The sequence below is a fragment of the Camellia sinensis genome, chromosome 5, assembly GCF_055761805.1.
Source record: "Camellia sinensis isolate YWXY chromosome 5, ASM5576180v1, whole genome shotgun sequence".
NCBI lineage: Eukaryota > Viridiplantae > Streptophyta > Magnoliopsida > Ericales > Theaceae > Camellia > Camellia sinensis.
Window position 1 is genome coordinate 44,012,770 of NC_138965.1, and position 23,607 is coordinate 44,036,376.

At 41.5% G+C, this 23,607-nt stretch overlaps 2 protein-coding genes across 11 annotated transcripts in view; one reads left to right on the forward strand and one right to left on the reverse strand.

Annotated features, from left to right (window-relative positions):
• Positions 1-23,607, reverse strand: part of LOC114287269 (zinc finger CCCH domain-containing protein 19) — a 63,747-nt gene that overhangs the window by 11,034 nt on the left and 29,106 nt on the right. The gene's annotated exons all lie outside the window — the stretch shown is intronic.
• On the forward strand, positions 6,008-7,371 carry LOC145790592 (uncharacterized). Its single transcript, XM_082868736.1, has one exon. It carries the CDS (start codon positions 6,536-6,538, stop codon positions 7,271-7,273), a length of 738 nt encoding a protein of 245 aa, XP_082724862.1. The 5' UTR covers positions 6,008-6,535; the 3' UTR covers positions 7,274-7,371.

A 23,607-nucleotide genomic window follows, 5' to 3' on the forward strand; every position in this document is an offset into this window, starting at 1 on the left:
TGAGGATGATTGAGTTGCCCTTGTCCTCCTTTGTTCTTGTGCTTAAAGAGCTGTAATGGAGTCTCCCATAAGCTTAGGCACAGAAGGAGGAGCATTTTGGTTGGCATTTGGATTCATTGGTGTTTTGCCTTTGCTTTTGTCTTTGATTGGGACTTCAATGGCAGGAGGAGGTACCATGAGAGTGGATTTGACTGCAAGAAGTCAAAGAGATTGAGAATGAGAGAGAATTCAAAAGATGGAAGTAAGTTGATTGTTTAAAAGCTAAGGTGGGTTTACTTGTAGTCTTGAGGCTTGAGGTTGGTGGCTCAGAGCCCTGGTTATCGATGGATACTTCCTTAAGACAAGTCTTAAGAGGTTCGGGGAAGATCACTGCAGCCATAAGTGTCCATCAGTGTTCAAAGCCTTTGGTGAGATCAGAGATAGGCTTGAAGAAGTGCTAAAATTCTTGAGAAGATTTTCATTTTCTTTTTGCATCAGCTTTGCTTGAGAAGGGTCTTTGATGCTGATCCTTGTTCCTACTTCTTCGTGGATGATGGAATGAAAGTAGGGGTATGGTGTGCATTGAGTAAGCCCAAATTGTCTTGACCATTGTTTGGGGCAGTAGCTTTCAAAGCTGCAGCTAGACATTCTTGTAGAAGAGATAGAACAACTAACTAGAATGTGGTTGCAGGTGAGAACATGCTTCCATGTCTCAACTTGAGACCTTATTTCGTCATCCGTCAAGTTGGAAGCATTCATGGAGAGATGTTCTAGTCTGAAGGAGGAGAATCGACAGTCATGAAATGGCCTAAAGAGAAGGGGGTTTGTACCAAATGGAAAATTGAAGAATGTGGTGAGGTATTGGGTTTATCAACAAAGGTTAGGTAGTAATATGTGTAAGAGTGGTGGTTTGGGATCATGGTGTTTGGCTTGGGAGGTTGTACCTCAAGGAAGTAGGCATACAAGCAAGCTTGGAAAAGCCAGAATAGTCCGCCACAGTTAGAGAATATCTTTTTATCAACAAAACAAAACATGCCTTTATAGAGGGTGGCAAGTAAGAAGCAAAAGCCATGGCTTGGCCATCTTGAAGGTATAAGGCCAATGGAAGGTATTCTTTAGTAATTTTGAAACCAAGAACACAAAAAATTAATTGACAAAGCCAAACTAGGTAAAAGACAACTCTTTCTTGGTCATCGACAGGGGTGTTTCTCTTACCTTTGTATTTTTTAATGAATTCAGTGTAACTCACTTTTGTATTGAGAGTGAAAGGCATTGGTGGAGTTTCTAGTAAGGCAATGATTTCTAACCCTAGGATGGGAAGTCCAGTTAAGTGGGCTACATCTAGAATGGTAGGGGATATCATGCCAAATCCTAGAAGCATTGAGGCGCAAGATTGTGGCCAAAAACTAGTAGCTGTAGTAGCAATTAACCACTTGTTCATATCAAATTTAAGGGTCGACAGTCAAATTATCTCACTAATGCCTAGATGTTTCCACACATCTAAGTCACAAGCTTCAATTCGTTTGACCCAACTTTGTCAAGTAGAATCTGGTTGCCTCCATGATTGGAAAGGGTTTTTGCCATTGTCCCAATTTACCCAATTGAGTTTGGTTGGTTAAGAAGCAGGGTTTCGCCATTGGCAAGTGGGTAATATGGAGCTATTTCATCTGGAAAGTAGGCTATGAATGTAGGTCCTAGGGTTGCTCTGGCTGGTGGTGGTACTTGGGATCAAGGTTAGGTCCAACTTCAAAGGATTGGTGATGTCCCTAATGGTTTTGCGGAATCGAAGGTGTTCATCACTAGTTTCATCCTCTTTCTGAGATTTCGACTTCTTGGGAGCCATGGTTCAAGGTTTTGAGTTGTTTGGTGTTTTGGTATGAGAGTTTCGAAGGAAGGAGGATGAAGTTGAAAAGTTTGAACTTTTATAACTTATGTTGTGCCCAGTGCTTGGGTTTATTTGAATTAAGTATGTTATTTATCAGGGTCCAGAAAATGGACTTGTTTAAGTTAAAATCATTATTATTTATTTAACTTAAACAAGGGGGGCATTGTTTGTGTCTATTTTTTGTAAAATTCCTATCGACAGGTGTATCAGTTAGATGATGACACATGGCAAAGTCAAAGTGAGAGTCTTTCATTAATCAGAGGGATAGGTGGCATGAAAAAAGGTGAACATGTGCAGAAAGTGGTAGGAATGTTCTGGGGGTAGTTACCAGCCAATTTGTGACTTAGTGGGCTGATTTATAGGAGATGATGCTCACAAATTGAGGCTTGTTCTTTGTCGAGGTATCGCTCAGAATAATGAGGGGCACATGGCACCATGGACGAAAAATGGTTCGACAAGTGGAGTTGAGGATTTGGCAGATTTTGAAGGCTTTCAAGTGAAGAGGCAGTTACCATGACAGTTATGCAGTTGCAGGTTAGAAGGAATATGCGATCATGGGCCAAGGAAAGAGGAGGAAGTATAAAAGCCAAAGATTTGTAAAGAGGAGGACATCATCAACACAACAACAACTTAGTTTTTACCTTCGGAGTAGATTATCAATTTGGGAGTGGTTTATTCTGTAACTTGTAACCTTTGTAAACTTTGGTGGTTTCATCTTGAAATCATCTCTTGTTTGCTTTGTTTACTTAGTTTGATCTTGTTGATTGTAACTTTTTTCCCAAGGAAGTCCCTGTACTTTCAAGGCATTTGAATCAAAAAATACAGTTGCTTGATCTCTCCGTTTGGTTGTTTGTTTAAATTATTGCTTGGCTTCTGTCGATTTAGACCAAGCATAGTTTTTACTAACAGATGCCCTAGTGGAAATGAGTCAGCCTTTGGAGCAAGAGGTGCCATGTTCGATTCCCGAGGGCTAACTTTTTCAAGGCTTGAACCATGTGCGTTGGAGGGGTCACAGGTTCGGCCAGTTGTCTCCAACCCTCATTAGTTCATCCAGTTTAACCATCGGTTTGGCCGGTTTAACTGAAAAATGCCAATTTTCAAGTTAGGCCGGGTTTGAGGGTGTATTCGGACCAAAACCTAGACCGGTCAACCGGTCAAATTGGCTGGTCCGGTCTGGTTTTAAAAACATTGAAGGGTGCCACAAAAAAGTGTTGCCACACCAATCAAGTAGCATGATTTGAGAAAATTTTGCACCCCATACGAATTATATGGAACCAATCTAATATTTGTTTGAATAGGAATGATTTTGTATAAAGTTGAGGCTAATGAAATTATGTGCTTCAACCACTTTTCTAAACAGAAATAGAATATACAACCAATATGTTCATCAAGATATTGTATGAAAATCAGGTTTAAGTGTTATATCACACTACTAATAAGTGCTTAATGAGACAACTAGGCATGTGAAAGTGGTTTGCCACTTCATTAGCGATATGGTGATGTAGAAATAGATTCCCAGTGTGCGAATCAAAAGCAAATCATTGTAAAGAACACTAAAAATAATTAAAAAAAATAAAAAGGAAAAAGAAAATTGATAGTTTCAAACATATATATGATAATTGTAAATAGATTATTTACAAGATTTTGGTGTTAAAGGGATGTTTGGGTGTAGTTTGTTATCATTTTGATGCATTTTATGCTATTTGAAAAAAAAAAAAATGGAGTTGAAGCTCAGTTCGGGTCTATTATTCGAACATTTTAAGGTTGTTCAGACTACTAAGCTCAAACGTGATTAATTTTACCAATTTTTCCTGTTCGGCTGGCTATAACTGAACAAATTGGACTTGCTTGGTCTTTTCCAACTAAGTTGTTTGTTCAGTTGTGTTGAACAACCAAGTTCATTCGTCACTGGTTATCTAAACTAAATTCAAGTGCAGGGAGAAAAAAAAAAAGTTCCAAAAAGATTTGTTCAGATGGGTGAGGGTTGTTATTGTGCGGCAGTGGAGGTAAGAAGGGGAGCTAGGGAGGTGATGGGGTGACAGAGAAGGGCTGCAGGAGGTGGGGGTTGGCGGGAGAAGGGGTTTGCCGGAGTAAACGACTCATATATAAAAAGGAAGCAACAAACCAAGTCTAGGTTTTGCTCTTGCTCGTTCTTTCTTTCTTCATTTCTCTTCATTATACTCAAATGTACTCCCTTGTTGAGAAATTATTTACATATTGCTCAAGGCATTCCTTACTATAACACTGAGAGACATCATTGTTAAAATTTACCATCACCTACCACCAATTTACCATCACCTACCACCACCTACTCCTCACCTACTACACTCACCCTCTCCTATATAATGAGCCACTCACCATTTGTAATATACACAACAACAGATCAATTCATCAATCAATAATACATATATTTTTACATGGTATCAGAGCGAGATTAAGAACCTGATCATTCTGCTTCATCGGCGGGCAGCAGCCTCGCCTTGGCCGTCCGCCGGACCTCTACACATACCCTGACTTCGCTGTAACTTCATCTTCCTCTCCTCACTATTGAAGAACTCTGCTATTAGCCTTCTTCTTTCTTTCTTCATCACACCGAAGAAATCTGCTTCTTTCTTTAGCTCCACATTGACTTCTATTCGCGCATGCAGAGCTACAAAGAAACGAACAACTACATTAGAGCACTTGATAAGCCTATGTTGACAGTACCGGCTACGAAGAAACCGACCAAGAATGGCCAGTTCCGACTCCATTCTCGCCGGAAGAAAACGGGCCACGGATCGAACTTCCTCATCTCTCTCATGTTCAGCAGCAAACTCATTTGCCCATCCATCTGGTCCATGAGAAAGCTTCTCATGCACGAACTGGTCAGCCCACGCATGACCTCCATCATGCTGCTGTTGATATTCACAGAGCAAAGTTTCGCTGATTGCGATAATGGCGGTGGTTGTAACTATCGTCTCTCTCATAGAAGGATCTCTCGCAGCCGAAGCTCCGGCGCCGAGCCCTGTCGCCGCCGCGGGCGCGGTCTCTCCTTCGCTCGCCGTCGGTTGCATCGTCACCTTCGCGGATGGAACTTGATATTCAGAAGTTCTTACATAATTCTGAGCAGCATCAGTTTGAGTTCCAGCATTTCCCTACTTCCTACCTTCGTCTTGCAGCACACCGTGTTGCTCAACACTATGGTCTGCAGACTATGGTTCAGGATAATGTCTTGGATGGTCTTGGTACTAGAATTGTGGTTAAAAAATTGGCAGAAAGCAGACCTATGCACATGGCCATCACACTTTCCACACACTCCTGTTCCCACTCAACTTTCTTTTCTTTTTTTTATGTTTTTTTTATTTCTTTTCTTCCATCTTTTGAAAAGCAAAAGAGACACAACCTGATTTGCACTTTATTTTTTTTTATTTCTTTTCTTCCATCTTTTGAAAAGCAAAAGAGACACAACCTGATTTGCACCTCAATATTCTTACTTTTCCTCGTGGGCTTGTTCCCACCACACTATTATACTATATTCTATTATTATTATTATTATTTACACAAAAAAAAAAAAAAAAAAAAACATTGCAGGTTTTCACAAAACCGTGGGTCACGAAACCTTGTTTTCATTATTCTCTCTTTGCACACAAAAAAAAAAAAAAAAAAAAAAAAAAAAACCCACAAACCGCAGAAGAAGAAGAACTGCACACCACACTCATTTTATTCATGTTGGGGCTCACCCCGATCACCATTTTACACCAAAAAAAAAAAAAAAAAAAAACACAACACCCACACCCACAGTGGGATTTTTCTTCTCTACTCTGCTGCAGGTCTCTTCTTCTTGCCTCCGTCCTGGACGGCCCTTGCCGTTGTTGCCTCCGTGTTTCCCACTCCACTGGGCCTGATCACTCCCCCCTGCTCCTCCACTGCAGCATATGGCGGACCTCCAAATCGGAACATAACGGTGGCCTTCCGCTTCAGCTCCTTGTTTTCTGTCTTTAGCACACTTATCTCTGCTCGCGCATCCTTATACATGCGTTGGAGCAGAGCCAGCTGGGAGTTTAACTGTTGCACCTCATTTGTCCTGCTCTGCAGCCGGTGCGACAAGTTTGTGACCGCAGTCATGGTTTCCACACATGACTTCAGAGTATACTGATTGTTAAAATCCACCTACTCTCCACCTACTTCACCCACTTAAACCTACTCCACTAAACCTAACCCACTACACCACTACCACCTCACCTACTCCACTAAACCTTCACCCACTTAAACCTACTCCACTAAACCTAACCCACTACACCACTACCACCTCACCTACTCCACTAAACCTAACCCACTACACCACTACCACCTCCACTTCACCTACTCCTTACCTACTACACACTCACCCTCTTCTATATATAGGAATCATGAATCATTGTAATAGATATCAACATTATATCAATCAATAATACATACAATTTATTCTCTCTCTATTTCTCTTTATACATTAAATTTTACATGGTATCAGAGCAAGGTTAACAACCTAGTCATTCTGCTTCACCGGCGGGCGGCAGTCTCGCCTTGGCCGCCCGCCGGACCTCAACACATACCTCCTCTCCTTTCACCTTAGTCTCACCTTTCCGATGCTCTAGTCTATACCATTGAGGTGCCAAAGGGCTATCTGGTGGAACCCTTGTAGGCACTTCATTCATGTCGAAAGTCACTTTCGCTATAATATCATCACCACCTTCATCGGCGTCATCCAAGTCAGCAACGGCAGCTTCGAAAGCGTCCTCTTCACAATCATCCCTCTCTACTACCCTTTACTGGGTACACTCTGGGCACAGTACCATGCCTGACCAGTTCAGGCCCTTGACCAAGGAAGCCCCAAGCCCACTTGTTAGGTGGCCTTGGTTCATAGCTCTTGCTTTCCTTTTGTATGCCTGGAGAACAGTCTTGTGGGAGTTGTCCAACTGGAAAAAGGTTTTATCAAGTATTACCCAGTTCGTGGGATACCTCTTAAAACTTGCACTGGCCCTTATTTTCCATTTCATTGGTGATCCGGTAACTTCTCTGATCAGAGGAATAGAAACTACACTTTACACCATTCGAGCTTTCTACTCAGCAGTGATAGCATATACTCCTATTCCAGAGCTGACTCTGATCATCGTGCTGGTGTCTTCCGTAATTGCCATTGCTGAAGCTTCTGTTCCAGACTCTGTAGACAGCCAACCATACCTTCTTACAGTAGCTGGCTTAATCGGTTTTGCAGCCGTGAGAGACTTCATCTCCGAGCTGTCCTTCTGGACGCTCCTATTGGGATTGTTTGGTTTTGCTCGGTTTGTTAAGAAGAGGGATTATGTTTCTCCTGTGACAGCTACTCCGAATCCAGATGTTCTCATCTGTACACTGATGTTTTCCATCGCTGAAACAAAGTTTGGGACGTAGATTTTGCTGTACCACTTGGCATATACCACTCCACTTCCTTTTCCTCTCATCTTCTCCGATGCTCAGATTCTCCAACCCATATTTTTTCTTTTTTCTTTCCACACACTCCTGTTCCCCACTCAACTTTCTTTTTCTTTTTCTTTTTTTATTATTTTACTCCATCTTTTGAAAAGAAAACGAAACACAAATTGATTCTTTTTCTTATATATATATATATATTCATTCCCTCTCATTTTTTCTGCTGAGTCTTGTAGCTTCCAGCCATTCGGATTTGCACAATACACCCATATTTTATTCATCTCAGGGATCAACCCCGATCACAATTTTACACACACACACACACAAAAAAAAAAAAAAAAACAAAAAACAAAAAACAAAACAAAACAAACAAACAAACAAACACCCACCCACAGTGGGATTTTTCTTCTCTACTCTGTCGCCGGTCTTTTCTTCTTGCCTCCGTCCTGGGCGGCCCTTGCCGGTGTTGCCTCCGTATTTCCCACTCCACTGGGCATGATCACTACTCCCTGCTCCTCCACTGCAGCATATGGCGGACCTCCAAAACGGAACATCACGGTGGCCTTCCGCTTCAGCTCCTTGTTTTCTGCCTTTAGCACACTTATCTCTGCTCGCGCATCCTTATACATGCGTTGGAGCAGAGCCAGCTGGGAGTTTAACTGTTGCACCTCATTTGTCCTGCTCTGCAGCCGGTGCGACAAGTTTGTGACCGCAGTCATGGTTTCCACACATGACTTCAGAGTATACTGATTGGCCTCAATATCAGTTTGCACCGCCATTTTTTGCTCCACCGACCGCATCGGAAAGTTCAACGGAGCAAACACAGAGGTGTTTGGTTGAGGTTCACTGGCCACCGCACCAGTTATTTCTCTTGTGGACTCGTTCAGTTTTGGAAAGAGCGTGAGCAGACCACGGGACGAGGAGGCCATGTTCTGGGTAGCTGGACCGGAAGAAGAGGCCATGTTGCTGAGTGTTTCAGAGACGGGTTGGTTACCGAGTATTACAGAGTTTCTCTCTCAGCAAAGGAAGAGTTTTTTTCAGAGGATTTTCAGAAGTTTTTTGTCTGCCTCAGCCTCAGCATCAACCTTGGTTAAATAGCCAAGGCAGCCACGCGCATCATGCGCCGCTCGACGCTCGACGCCAACCTGGACACACCTTTTTATGGCACGCCTTTTGATGGCACGCCTTTTGATGAATTGAGCACGCCTTTTGATGGCACGCCTTTTGATAGATTGGGCACACCTTTTGAGGGTGCGACTTTTTAAGGGTCCGACAAGACTCTGTAAACTGTCCCGACATTGATTCCGGTTAGCTCCTTTATGGGTCCGACAAGACTCTGTAAACTGTCCCGACATTGATTCCGGTTAGCTCCTTTATGGGTCCGCCAAGACTCTGTAAACTGTCCCGACATTGATTCCAATTAGCTCCTTTATGGGTCCGACAAGACTCTGTAAACTGTCCCGACATTGATTCCGGTTAGTTTCTACAAGGGTCCAGCAAGACTCCGTAAACTGTCACAACAACTGTCACAACATTGTCTGCTACAACGGTCCGACATGACCCCATAAACTGTCTTCTACATCGGTCTGCCATAACCATACAGTCTTCTACAACGGTCTGACACGACCATACAGTGTCTCCTATCCATTTTTATTTTATTTTATTTTTCTTGTTTTGTTACTCTCCAAACTCAAGTTGGTTAGTTCATATCCCCCTTGAGTTTGCGGGGGGCTGTTAAAATCCACCTACTCTCCACCTACTTCACCCACTTAAACCTACTCCACTAAACCTAACCCACTACACCACTACCACCTCACCTACTCCACTAAACCTTCACCCACTTAAACCTACTCCACTAAACCTAACCCACTACACCACTACCACCTCACCTACTCCACTAAACCTAACCCACTACACCACTACCACCTCCACTTCACCTACTCCTTACCTACTACACACTCACCCTCTTCTATATATAGGAATCATGAATCATTGTAATAGATATCAACATTATATCAATCAATAATACATACAATTTATTCTCTCTCTATTTCTCTTTATACATTAAATTTTACACTGATTGGCCTCAATATCAATTTGCACCGCCATTTTTTGCTCCACCGACCGCATCGGAAAGTTCAACGGAGCAAAACCAGAGGTGTTTGGTTGAGGTTCACTGGCCACCGCACCAGTTATTTCTCTTGTGGACTCGTTTAGTTCTGGAAAGAGCGTGAGCAGACCACGGGACGAGGAGGCCATGTTCTGGGTAGCTGGACGGGAAGAAGAGGCCATGTTGCTGAGTGTTTCAGAGACGGGTTGGTTACAGAGTATTACAGAGTTTCTCTCTCAGCAAAGGAAGAGTTTTTTTCAGAGGATTTTCAGAAGTTTTTTGTCTGCCTCAGCCTCAGCATCAACCTTAGCCAAGGCAGCCACGCGCATCATGCGCCGCTCGGCGCTCGACGCCAACCTGGACACACCTTTTGATGGCACGCCTTTTGATGAATTGGGCACGCCTTTTAATGGCACGCCTTTTGATAGATTGGGCACACCTTTTGAGGGTGCGACTTTTTAAGGGTCCGACAAGACTCTGTAAACTGTCCCGACATTGATTCCGGTTAGCTCCTTCATGGGTCCGACAAGACTCTGTAAACTGTCCCGACATTGATTCCGGTTAGTTTCTACAAGGGTCCAGCAAGACTCTGTAAACTGTCACAACAACTGTCACCACATTGTCTGCTACAACGGTCCGACATGACCCCATAAACTGTCTTCTACATCGGTCTGACACCGCCATCCAGTGTCCTCTACACCGTTATGACACCACCATACAGTGTCCTCTACAACGTTATGACACCACCATACAGTGTCCTCTACAACGTTATGACACCACCATCCAGTATCTTCACCAATGGTCTGACACGACCATACAGTGTCTCCTATCCTCTTTTATTTTTATGTATTTTATTGTTTTGTTACTCTCTCCAAACTCAAGTTGGTTAGTTTCTATCCTCCTTGAGTTTGCGGGGGGCTGTTAAAATTTACCATCACCTACCACCAATTTACCATCACCTACCGCCACCTACTCCTCACCTACTACACTCACCCTCTCCTATATAATGAGCCACTCACCATTTGTAATATACACAACAACATATCAATTCATCAATCAATAATACATATATTTTTACAATCATTTCACTTTCTAATAGCTTGAAGCGTGTATTGTTTGTCATGGCTCTAACACCAAATAATGTCCCTAAAGAATCTTATGGAGAACATAGTAGAGAGAGATCAACTGCTATTGTGGATGATTGTTTGCCTAATCAATTTTGTGTCCTAGAGATCATTCACCAAAATTAAATTCTTGTGAACCTTGAATATCATATGAAATTCACCTAGTCAAATATATTAGAAGTGCAATCTAACCTAATAAAATCTTTTCCCTTATTATGTCTTAAATAAAATGAAGAATCTATTACTATATATTAGATGGAGAGTTTATTATTACCCTAGGGACCACGTGGTAGCCTCGCGTTCAGATCCTCTGCAGTGGATTTTTCTGCGATGTATCAAAACAGCGTCGTTTTGGTAATAACGACATCGTTTTGTTTAAGCCAAAAAAAAAAAGTTGAGAGAGGAGACCTGAGAATGAAACAGAGATCCTGCCGAAACCCAACCCTCGTCCCCAACGCCAGCACCTCATCCCCATCTCTGTCTGTTGGAGCCCACCAATCCCTTCCCTACCCAACCCCTCCAACTGCCACCGCCGCCACCATCCTCAACCCCCTTCGCCTCCCTACCCCTTCCCTCTCCACCCCACCATCCCAACCTTGCCGGTCCCCTCCCTCCTCCAACCCCTCATTCCCCCCTCGTTTCCAGCGACCTCTAACTTGCGACCGCCCAACCTAGATCTCGCAAAACTTTAAGAGAGATAGAGAGAGAAAAAAAAAAAAAAAAAGGTCGTGCTAAGAGAGAAATGTGGAGTTCATCGATCGCGATTTGGTGGCTGTGAATGTGACGGTGGTGGTCGTGAATGTGGAGATCCTCTCGCAGATGGTGGTGGCAGATTGGAGGGCACATGGCTCCGGTACCGGCTGGAATGGATTGGGTCTCTCTCCGTGAATCTTCTTCTGCATTTTTTTTTTCCCTCCCTAAGCTGCAAAAGGCACCATACCTCTAGAGGAAAGAAAAGGAAAATTAGGAGGAAGAGAGGGGCAGTGTGGGTGGCCAATAGCAGGGAAGAAGTAGGAGGATGATAGGGGTGTCGGCGTTGGGGACGAGGATTGGGCTCCAGCAAGATCTCTGTTTCATTCTCTGGTCTCCTTTCTCAATGTTTTCTTTTCCTTTTTTTTTTTTTTTTTTTTTGTCAGATTAAACAAAACAATGTCGTTTTGACCAAAATGGCGTCATTTTGACACACTGCAGAAAAATCCCTCTGGTGGACTGCAGAGGATCCGAGCATGGCAGCCTCAACTCTTTCTTTTTCCTTTTTTCATTTCCAACTACTGCAGGTACAATCCTCTGAGCTTCAAGTAATGACATTAGACTTAACATTTCTTCTATAACCATCGCATTACAATTTCCATGCCACACTTTCAAACAAAACTGTCAATTTATTGACGATGCGACCAACTTCTATATATTTATCAACTATTGTCAAATTTATTTTATTTTATATTGCTTATGCTATTATGATAAGGTAATACCAAACCTTGTATTGTAAAATGAAGGTCCAAACATATTTATGAAGCACTTCACACACACTTCACCACGCAAGGTGGGACAAAGGACATGGACTTTGTACCTTCACCTCCCCTCATTCACTTGGCCCCAAGCCACGGGAGCTTTAGCTTGTGAATCTAGGTCGCCAGTACCACAATAAACCTCTATTGGGGCTGCAAGTCTTCGTGTGGGACCTACACTACGTTTTTGATTGGTGCTAGCTAGGTTTGTTACCTTTTGTATCGCGTTGCCTGTGCAATTCTGCACATCTTTAAAACACATTGTACAATTAAGGTCCAAGACTCACACTCACAAGGCACTTCACAGTTCACATACACTTCACCAAATAATGTGGGGCAAACAAGGATAAAATTTATCTTTAGTATGTTGTTTCAGTTAGCTTGGAAACGGAAACGTTTTGGAATCGTAAGGAAATAACAAAAGAATTTGGAAACTATGAAAATGCTCGGAAATAAAAACTAAAGCCTATACAAATGTTAATATATTCTTAATGGTTAAATAATTAAACATGTTGATGTAGCTCCTCTTCTTGCCCTAAAAATTTAAAAAGAGATATATGAATATTAGAAACTCATAACACAAAAGGTTTAAAAGCCTAGTTGGGGAAAGGGGTTTTCCATTATAAGAAAAATAAAAAAATAAAAATAAAAGTGGCAAAATTATAATAGTATTATGGATGAACAAAAAAGAGGTGACGATTTTTTTTATGGTAATAAAGAAATAAAATAAGTGACTTAATCTTGCTTGTTTTATCTTAGAAACTACTCATTATTTGGGTATGTTTTGTAGTACTCTGGCGCATTTCTAAGCAATTCGGTGGAAACATTAGAGTTTTGATATTCCACTAATGTTTCATTTCGGGATCTCAAGGGAAAAACTTTTTGGCCGTTTCAATGGAAAAAAAAAAAAAAGAAGATAAAGATAAAGAAAAAAGAAAAAAGAAAATTAACAAAATTATGTTCCTTGAGGACAAAGTACATGGATTTGGTATTTTACCTCACCTCAACCTTAGAGTTTTGGCTCTTGGATCGAGGTGACCACAAATAAAGTGACCATATCACTAGAGAAATTCTAACTGCTTTTAGGGAAGGTAAGATGTATTAATGCATAAAATAGCTGTATCAATTGTAAATTCGAACTTTTTATTTTATTTTTACTCTTTAGATATTTTAATGCTTTACAATTACAATTCCTTTTAAAACATATCAAGTGATATGTTTTAGGTTTAAATAAAGACTAGAATAGATAATAATGTGCATTGATAACTTAGTACTGTTAGAATATAATAGAATATTATAAATTTGTGTTTTATACAAATTAGAGTCCTATTAGAGGCATGATTGTGTTATTGAGTTAGAGTCCTGTTAGAGACATAATTGTATTTGTATTTTCCTTTTTTGTTTAGGATTTAGGGCTATATAATCTACGATCTGATTGTAATCTTTGAGACATTGAATTTTGCATATACAGAAAAGTTTTCAGGATTCTTACATGGTATCAGAGCTTGGTTCGAAACCATAATCTGAAGGATTCGAAACCCTAGCAACCATCTCTGTTCGTTTTCGTCTGGTTCGAAATCAACCCATCCATCGTGATTCGTCTGTTCGTCGCAATCCATCTGGGTTCAGGTCAAGACCCATCGTCACAACCTGCTGGTTGTCTGTTTCTGCCTCTTTCGTGCCTTGCGCGATGGTCTGGTCTGCTTCTCTCCTCACAAAGGTCTGCTTACTGGTTCTTATATAATTTTGGGTTGATTCGTCTCGCTCTGTCTGTGGTTTATCACTACTTTGCTGGTTGCTTTGTCGCATCTGCTGGTTGCTTTGAAGTGATCTCAGTGCTTCTCTTTCTCTACATGGGATTTCTAGCTATTAGTTCTTGACTTCTAGAAACTTTTTGTTTGAGTTACTGAATTTTGGAAAATCTGGTTCTTGGTTTATTATATCTTGACTCATCTGATACTAGCTTTGGTATCTCTAAACTGGTTGTCAACAAGTCTGGTTATTCTGTTCAAAAAAAAAAAAAAAAAAGAAAGAAGTAGTCTTGTTATTACTCTTTTACCCAAGGTTCTCAGAAATTATAATTTGATCCCAAAGTTTCAAGTTTCTTGGTTCTTTAGTATCATCATGTCGAATGATAAAATTCAGGCTATCAGCTGTAGGCTCACTGGTGCCAATTATGGTTATTGGTCCACTGTTATGAAGAATTTTCTTACGGGTCGAAAAAAATGGGGTTATGTGTCTGGGTCTATACCACGTCCTTTGGATCCAAAACAGGACAATTATCTAGCTGCTTGTGACACATGGGATTGTGACAATGCTCAAATTCTGACTTGGTTTCATAATTCTGTAGAAGATCGCATTGGAATGATGTTCTCCAAATATCCTACTGCCAAAGAGGTGTGGGAATACTTATTTGGTGTCTATCAACAGTCTAACTTTGCCAAACGGTATGAGTTAGAGTCCGCTATTCAGCATGCTCGTCAGCGGGATAAATCTATTCAGGATTTTTATGTTGAGATGACGGGTCTCTGGGATCAGCTTGCTCTTATGGAACCTCCTCGTCTTACAGCCCTCGATGCTTATGTGCAGTTTAGGGAAGAGGGTCGTTTGGTGCAATTTTTAACGGCTCTCTCTCCTCAGTACGAGGCTATCCGCGGTGGCATCCTTCACCGTTCTCCTCTCCCTTCTGTGGATGCTATTGTTCGTGAGCTTCTTTCCGAAGAAACACGTCTCAAAACAACCAATCAGACTGTGTCTCCTTCAGTCTTCTTAACACAGCCACCCCTATTGGCACCTCCATCTGCGTCTCCGCACCAGTCTTCTGTCAAACCCACAAAGGGGCCCTTAGCATCAGATGAGTGTGCTTTCTGCCATCAAAAGGGTCACTGGAAGTACAAATGTCCTAAGAAGAACCGTCAGTCTGCTCAATCATCTCAGCCACAATTCCGAGGTCCTGCTCCGAGTACTTTTCACCCTCCTGCTGCTTATACTTCATCTGCTCCGGCTTCTGATCCTGACTTGGCTTCCCTGAGTGCTCAGGTTGCACAACTTCAGCATATCTTGTCCACCTCTCAGTCATCCCCATCTGCCTCCGCTCTCACCTCTTCTCATTCAGGTTTGCTTGGGTCCTCTTCAGGATCGGGTATCCAAGAAGCAGATTGGGACCGCCCGTAGAGTTGGAGATCTCTATGTGGTGGAACGCCTGCATCTTCCTCAGTCTACCTCCCCCGTTGCACTTTCATCTTTTCAGTTAGATTCTCAGTCGAGTCAGTTATATCTGTTGGGTCTGTTATACTGTCTGCTGTGTCTGCAGTCTCTATTCCGTCCGTTTTATATGTTCCTCAGTTATCTGTCAGTTTATTATTTATTAGTCAACTGGATGCCTTCTGAGATTGAATCTGAATCTGAATCTGTCTCTGACTCTGAAACTGATGTTCTGGATGCCTTCTGAGATCGAATCTGCATCTGAATCTGTATCTGAATCTCACACTACCGCTCGGTTTCAGTTTCTTCTTAGCAAACTCTCAGTGTTTTCTGCTAAAACACCTTGAGTTTGAGGGGGGGTGTTAGAATATAATAGAATATTATAAATTTGTGTTTTATACAAATTAGAGTCCTATTAGAGGCATGATTGTGTTATTGAGTTAGAGTCCTGTTAGAGACATAATTGTATTTGTATTTTCCTTTTTTGTTTAGGATTTAGGGCTATATAATCTACGATCTGATTGTAATCTTTGAGACATTGAATTTTGCATATACAGAAAAGTTTTCAGGATTCTTACAAGTACCACCCTTCACTTTGCTAATTTGTTTATAATACATTCAACATTTAAAAAACTTCATTGTTAGCTCAAATATTTTCTTTTTAACTCTTGCGGGACCCTATTATTTCTCTCTTTTTCTTTCTACAACAATGCACTCTCTCTCTCTCTCTCTCTCTCTCTCTCTCTCTCTCTCTCTCTCTCTCTCTTGTGGGTTTCACATGAATTAATTAATAACTATTTACATTTTTGTTATACTATAAATAACATTTACCCTTAGATCTCCTTCTTTTGTTCACTTGTCCTTTTAAGACACCTTTGTGTCTTTGGTTGTTCTGTATGGCCCAAATTTCTCAATCTTTTGTTAAATTGAAAGTTATATACAGCCCCTAAATTCTCATTTTCTTTAGTCCCTCAGTCCCAAAATATTAGTTCATTTTCAAAAATCAATGACTAAAATAATATGAATTTCTTATTTTGCCCTTCTTTTAAATTCATTAACAACACAAAAAGTACAATTATGAGAATTGATGTTTCCCAAAAAATGTACTATCAAAGGGTAAATTCGGAAAGTTAATATTTTTAAAGTATAATAATTGTACTACAAAAAAGAGTTGAATTCCCCAAAAGGGACTAATATTTTGGGATGGAGGGAGCATTTGATTTGATGTCAAATAAATCAGTGCGTCAAACAAGAGCTCATATAACTCGAAATAAGAATAGGTTTATGACCAAATACAATTTTAGACATGTGATAATTAAACTGTTTAAAATAATTAAGAATAAATCAAAGTCAAAGGAGTTTCAAGGTTTGAGGATGTCCTTTCATAAAAACAAAAAGAAAAAATAAATATGGGTGATAATAAGCAAACACATTTATAGGGTTGTGCTAAGGATTTAGGAAGGGTTTATGGGTTGCCATTGTAAGTGAAAATGTAAGAAAAGCTAGATTCTAGTAGTGTAGGAAAGGGAAACAAAAGAAAGTACATGCAATAACAATGAAAAAATATTAACTCACTCATCATGTCCTCTCTCTCTCTCTCTCTCTCCCCCCCCCCTCCCCCCTCCCTTCCTCCCTCCCTTCCTTTCCTTTCTACTTTCCTTGATTCTCAAACAAATTTCAAATATTTTCTCTATCAATACGAACAAGAACAACTTTTGATAATATTTTAAGTGCCATAGCAATTTATTGTTTTCGTATACTTATTAGTGGTACGGTGACTTCAGAAACACTAGAACTTTGGTTTTCCACTAGCATTTCTTGCAACGAATAATTTTTGTCCATTTTTTCCAATCCAAAACCAATTTGGAGAAAAAAAAAATTTCACTTAGTGTACATCTAATGTCTAATGTTTCTCTACAAATTAGTACACAACAATTAGATTCTTTTTCACAAAATTACCTAGCACAAAACAAGTAGTAGTATTACATATCTAGTATTGCATTCATGTTAATGACATGAGCTTTTCAATAATCATCATTTCACGTGACATCATTTTGTTCAATTTAGCTTGAGAGAAACCCATGCTACTCCATTAAATTTATGGTGTAGGTATTTGGATGTGAGGTGGTCGGTCGTGGATCTCTGAAAAGATGGTGGACACGTTAATGGCCAGGAGTTGCCGAAAGCAAAAGAAGAGTGAACCAAGACAAACTTTAGGATATAGGATGGCAGTAAGTACCTCTAGGCCCTAGAAAAAGGAGGAGGATGATTTGTTACATAGGGTCCAAGACCATTGGAGACTAGCTCACCTATGGACAGATGGTCAGCTTCTCTTGCCTCGACAGAGAGGGGATATTAGGTCTACCTCCGTGTCTCATTAAGACCTCGGAGGCTATATTATGCAAGTGCAGAGATAGGTATAATACCCCAGAGAATGTATCATGTAACGAAAAAAGGTGGTAGGTATGATACCTCTCTTGAGGTGTCCGACATTAGGTAAACAACCCTCTCTCTTTAAGGCCAGATAAGAAGGGGCTTGACGTGCCAATGGCCTAGGCTTGAAACCACAATCCTCCAATGAGCTCAAGTAGTGGATGCCTAGGCCCTACTCCTACCTTAGGATGCCAAGATGGTGACAATGACAGTAGTGATTACTAGGGCTATGCAAAATATCTCTCAATCCGCACCGATCTACCCACTAAATGCTAGTTAGTTTGATCTGCAGTTTGAAATTTATAATCTACCTTTGAAACCGCCTCACTCTACTATAGTTAATACATATATATATATATATATATGTTTACCTCTAATGAAATATTAAAGTAACATCAATGAGAAAGAGATTTAAGATGTGGAATTTATTGCACATTAGTGTTATATATATGAAAAATATTATGTAAATTAGTGTTAGATATTATGCAAATGCTTGATAATTATTTAAGATTATTCTTCAATCAATTAACAAATTGAAACCGCGTAAACCGCAGTTTGTTTAGTTTTCAATCCACCATTCACAGTGTGGTTATAGTATTACCCTCAAACCACATTGAACCACACCATGACTGCTGATATGTATAATATAAGTCCTAGATAGGGGATAAAGACATAGGGGAGACATTGCCGAGTTGATAACAAGGCTAATGTTGTTGCTTAGTGAGAGTAGCTGAGCAGAGGAACATTGATCAAGCCAAGTGGTACTCCTAGCCTCTCTTCGACATACCCTATAGGCATAGAACTTGTCTAGCCGAGCCATAGGGTGCCGACCAGGCAAGCTTGGCTTAGTCAAGTGGTGCTATGGGCCTTGCCTACCTTAGGGCTCGTCATACTTCAACTTATTCACAAGGTCTATAGGTGCTTTGGCTTGCGACTAAGGTACCAAGCGCGTTAGTAGGCCAAGCTACCATACCTAGTGGTTGATGCACTCCCATTTAGGCTGGGCACAAAACCTGCTCATAAGACGTCATGGCACCTAGCGGTGTTCACGGGTCGGTTTGAGTCGGGTTTACCCTTGAATCGGCCAGCAAACCGAATACATCGGGTTGGAAAAATAGTCACCCATTCTCAACCGACTTGCTATTCAAAATCGACCACGTGAAACTGTGGGTGATTTTCCGACCACACTGCCCGCTTAGTAACCAGCTGGAGAGCACTGGCAGAATAGATGGCACCTGACTGACCTGCAACAGAAATATAAGAATCCCGCGGTGGTTTCGACCACCCGGGGGCACTCCGACGATCAAGTTAGTATATCTCTCAAAGATAAATCAAGTACTAAACTCACAAGCTTGAGTATCAAAAGCATACCTTAGACCCATGGGGGTGCCTCTCTTTTATAGCCAATACAATCCTAGTCCCAATAGGAGCCTGGCCCTAATGAACTTAGGATTACTGCTAATCTGGGATTCCCAGTAGGATTAGGATAACCTCTCTAAGAGTCTTATCTTTACCCAAACTGAAGTCTTCTCCCAATCTAGGACTCTTGTCCATATCCAAGTTGAGTTCCCTCTTCATTCTAGGACTCTTGTCCCTTATCCGCTTATCTCGGATTCCGATTTCTTCGGAGGCAACCTCAGCCTAGCCGAGATGACCTCGGCACAACGACCACGACACGTGGCACCTCAGCTGACGCGTCGGCGTCACCTTGCCACGTGTTGGTACTCAGAAAATATATCCCCACAACTGCCCCCTAGGTTCTATTACCTCGGCATTCTGAGGTGATGGAACCTACATTGTTCGTTCACCTGTGCCCCTCTGTCCGAGATCAAACTCGCCGACCTCAAAGTTCCCTGGACTTTACTGTCCACTGGTGTCAAGAATCAAGTTTCTTGCTTTCCAAGCTGCTTGAAATCGCACCTCCTAGCCGAGGTTCTGGTTCCATTAATTCGTAAACTCCAAGAGCTTTGCAACTGCTCCACTCACACTCTCTGGTGAGTTCCCGATTTCCAGTCATCTATTTGACTCCGGCGATTTTCATATCGGCGTTCATTTGGTAGGTTCATAAATTCTTACTTTTTATTAAGCTCAATCTTTCATAACTCTTCTGAATCTGTTTACTTGCCATCTGTTGCCTTCTATTTTCGTCTGTCTTCAAGTTTTGAATTGTTTGAATGCCTGGCACTGTTCTTGTCATATCCGCTTTCTGTTGCTAGCATCGTGTCTGGGTCATTACTTTCTTGTTCTTCACATACTTACTTAGTGCCTGTGCACTTGACTTTATTCTTGAACTTTGTCGTCTTCTTGACTATTTTTCTCTTTTTTCATTTAATCCTTTGGCTTCTTCTCTTTCTAGCTCTTTTGCTTAAATCCGTCATTTGTTCCAAGCTTTCAAGCTTCTGCAACTGTCTTCGTTTCTCTCCTCCGGTGAAGCTTTACGTCATTCTGTCATTGTCGTCAGACTTCGGTGATTCTCATTTCGGCTTCCCTCTTTCTGTTAAACCACTGTTCCTCCTGTTTTTATTTCTTGTTGCTTTCCAAGAAGCTCTGCTTCATTGTTAATCACCATTGCTTGTTTTATCCGTTATTTCCAAATCATCTTCTTGAATACACACTGTTCACACATCTGTTGATTTCTACCACTGTTCTTGGCTTGACACACTTGTGCAATCTTTTTGTCTTGATTTCTTGATAGCTTCATCATCATTCTTAATTACGAATTACATTCTTGTTTCTGTTTTCTGTGTCTTTTTCCAGATTCTTGCTTTCAATCTTTGCCTTCAAACTCCGAGGTGCCAATCTCCGAGAAGACCCTTGATCAAACTCTTCGGGAGATCGATGCTGAGCTCGAGGCCGAGAAGACTGCTGAGAAGTCTTCCCAACTGTCTTCTATATCCTGTCATTGATGCCGAGTAGTTTTGTTTTCAATTCTCTTTCTTCTTCTTCGGCTAAGCCTGAGCCGAGAAGAAAGAAGCGCTCTTCGTTGCCCTCCTGGACGAGGATTTTCTTTAGTGTCTCTTCACTCTTTTCGGCAGGCTCCTTGCCGACATCATCTAGGACCTCTATGTCCTCGTCTTCAATCTCTGCCTTCCCTGGTTCCCGAATGTTGCAGGTAGTTTTCATTGCTGCCATTGAGCAATTCTTTGCCTGCAGTTGGTCTCCTCTGACTTCTTCAATCCCATGTTCTGTGGGGAACCGCAATAGTTGATGCAACGTTGAGGGAACTGCCCCCATTGCATGCAACCATGGCCTTCCCGAGATGATGTTGTAAGGTGAAGACGTGTCAATCACGACAAATTCTGTTTTGATCTTCTTCTAACTGCTCTTACATGATTCTATACTTAGAATATTTTGTATGCCTTTCATACTTTGCCTCCTTTGTGCAATCTTCTCGGGGTTACATACCTCGGGTATAATAGCTACAAAACTTTTACTTCGGCAAGATACTGACCTGCAAACTTTTCATAAATTCTAACAAGTGTGAAACATATACTACTCAATGTTAACTTTGCAAACTTTTTCTCAAGTTTCAACAAGTGTTTAAACGGTGATCTCGGTCTAGCCTTCTTGTAAATTGCTACAAATGTTTAGCAAGGATTAACATATACTGTAACAGGGATCAACAAGGATTAACATAACAAGTGTTAAACAATAAGCTATTTGTAAATTGCTACGAATTTCAACAAGTGTTTAAACAACATACTTAGCTTTTTCCTCAATCTGTAAATTGCTGCAATTCAACACATGGTCATATGTCGGCTTAACGTTATCTTGTAAATTGCTACAAATTTCAACAAGTGTTAAGCATCTTCTTTGGTTTAACCAACCTGTAGATTGCTACAAGTGTTTAGCAATAACCTCGGCTTTGCTTCAACTCGTAAATTGCTACGAATTTAAACAAGTGAAGAGAAACAGTAATCTTGGCTTAACTTCAACTTGTAAATTGCTACAAATTTCAACAAGTGAAGATAAGAAACCATCTCATCTTAACTTCAACTTGTAAATTACTACAAATTTCAACAAGTGAAGGTAAGGAACCATCTTAGCTTAACTTCAACTTGTAAATTGCTACAAATTTCAACAAGTGAAGATAAGGAACCATCTCAGCTTAACTTCAACTTGTAAATTGCTACAAATTTCAACAAGTGAAGGTAAGGAACCATCTCAGCTTAACTTCAACTTGTAAATTGCTACAAATTTCAACAAGTGAAGGTAAGGAATCATCTCAGCTTAATTTCAACTAAGCATCATCTCGGCTTAACTTCGGTTAAGCATCGTCTCGGTTTCACTTCGGTTAAACATCATCTGGGCTTAACTTCGGTTAAGCATTATTTCGGCTTAACTTCGGTTAAGTATCATCTCGGCTTAACTTCGGTTAAGCATCATATTGGTTTAACCAACTTGTAAATTGCTACAAATTTCAACAAGTGGTAAACGCATTCTTCTTCTCTCTGCCCCCCCAGTGTGAACTTAAAATCCACTTGGGTTCTCATCATACATGTAGCTTCGACCTTGTCGCCGAGGTTTAATTCAAGCCGAGGTTGTCGGCCTTGGTTTCTCTATTGATCTTACTTGGCTCCAACCTGAGTTTGATTTTCGGCCTCGCATCGGCGAGCCGTTTCTCTTTTCTTGTTCCGATGCCTTTGTTCCTGGCATGTCCTCCTCGGCCCCAGCATACTTCTCAATTCTGGCCAACTTTAGTCTGATCTTGTGTGTTTCCTTTTTATCTTCTGGGATCTGAGATCTGCTCATTGTGCTCTTCTCTTCTCGGACTCAGGTGCCGAGATCTTATCTTCTGGAATCTTGGATCTGCTCACTCAGGTTGAGCTCTTCTTTTCTCGGACCTACTCATCTAGGCCGAGATCATGTCTTCTGGGATCCGGGATCCGGGATTTGCTCACTCAGGTTGAGCTCTTCTATACTTGAATGTTATCTCCTTGGGAGCGCTCATGCCCCCTGTCTTTGCATCCCTTCTGGAAGGGTGCCGAGGTTTAATTCAAGCCGCGGTTGTCGGTCTTGGTTTCTCTATTGATCTTACTTGGCTCCAACCTGAGTTTGATTTTCGGCCTCGCATTGGCGAGCCGTTTCTCTTTTCTTGTTCCGATGCCTTTGTTCCTGGCATGTCCTCCTCGGCCCCAGCATACTTCTCAATTCTGGCCAACTTTAGTCTGATCTTGTGTGTTTCCTTTTTATCTTCTGGGATCTGAGATCTGCTCATTGTGCTCTTCTCTTCTCGGACTCAGGCGCCGAGATCTTATCTTCTGGAATCTTGGATCTGCTCACTCAGGTTGAGCTCTTCTTTTCTCGGACCTACTCATCTAGGCCGAGATCATGTCTTCTGGGATCCGGGATCCGGGATTTGCTCACTCAGGTTGAGCTCTTCTATACTTGAATGTTATCTCCTCGGGAGCGCTCATGCCCCCTGTCTTTGCATCCCTTCTGGAAGGGTCTTCGTTCCTCCGCAGGTATCTATCCTTCCATACCTGGAGGTCATCTTCGTTGTAGTATCTGCTTCGATCTGTTGTCTTTGATGCGTCACCTTCCTGGCCGGCGTCTTTCACTCCGTGACTCTGGTCACGAGTTTCTGTGTTGCGGTCGTCCCCTACAACGTCGAGATCGATAGGTCTCCCACTCCCAGCAGGAGCGTTGTCTCTAATCTGATCCTTTTGTCCGTCATTGGCCATCTATTCTTCTTTCTTTCCCACAGACGACGCCAAATTGTGTGGGTGATTTTCCGACCACACTGCCCGCTTAGTAACCAGCTGGAGAGCACTGGCAGAATAAATGGCACCTGACTGACCTGCAACAAAAATATAAGAATCCCGCGGTGGTTTCGACCACCCGGGGGCACTCCGACGATCAAGTTAGTATATCTCTCAAAGATAAATCAAGTACTAAACTCACAAGCTTGAGTATCAAAAGCATACCTTAGACCCA

Bases quoted from the DNA above. Each gene is read 5' to 3' on its own strand.
- LOC145790592 (XM_082868736.1), top strand. From the start codon at position 6,536: ATGTCGAAAGTCACTTTCGCTATAATATCATCACCACCTTCATCGGCG.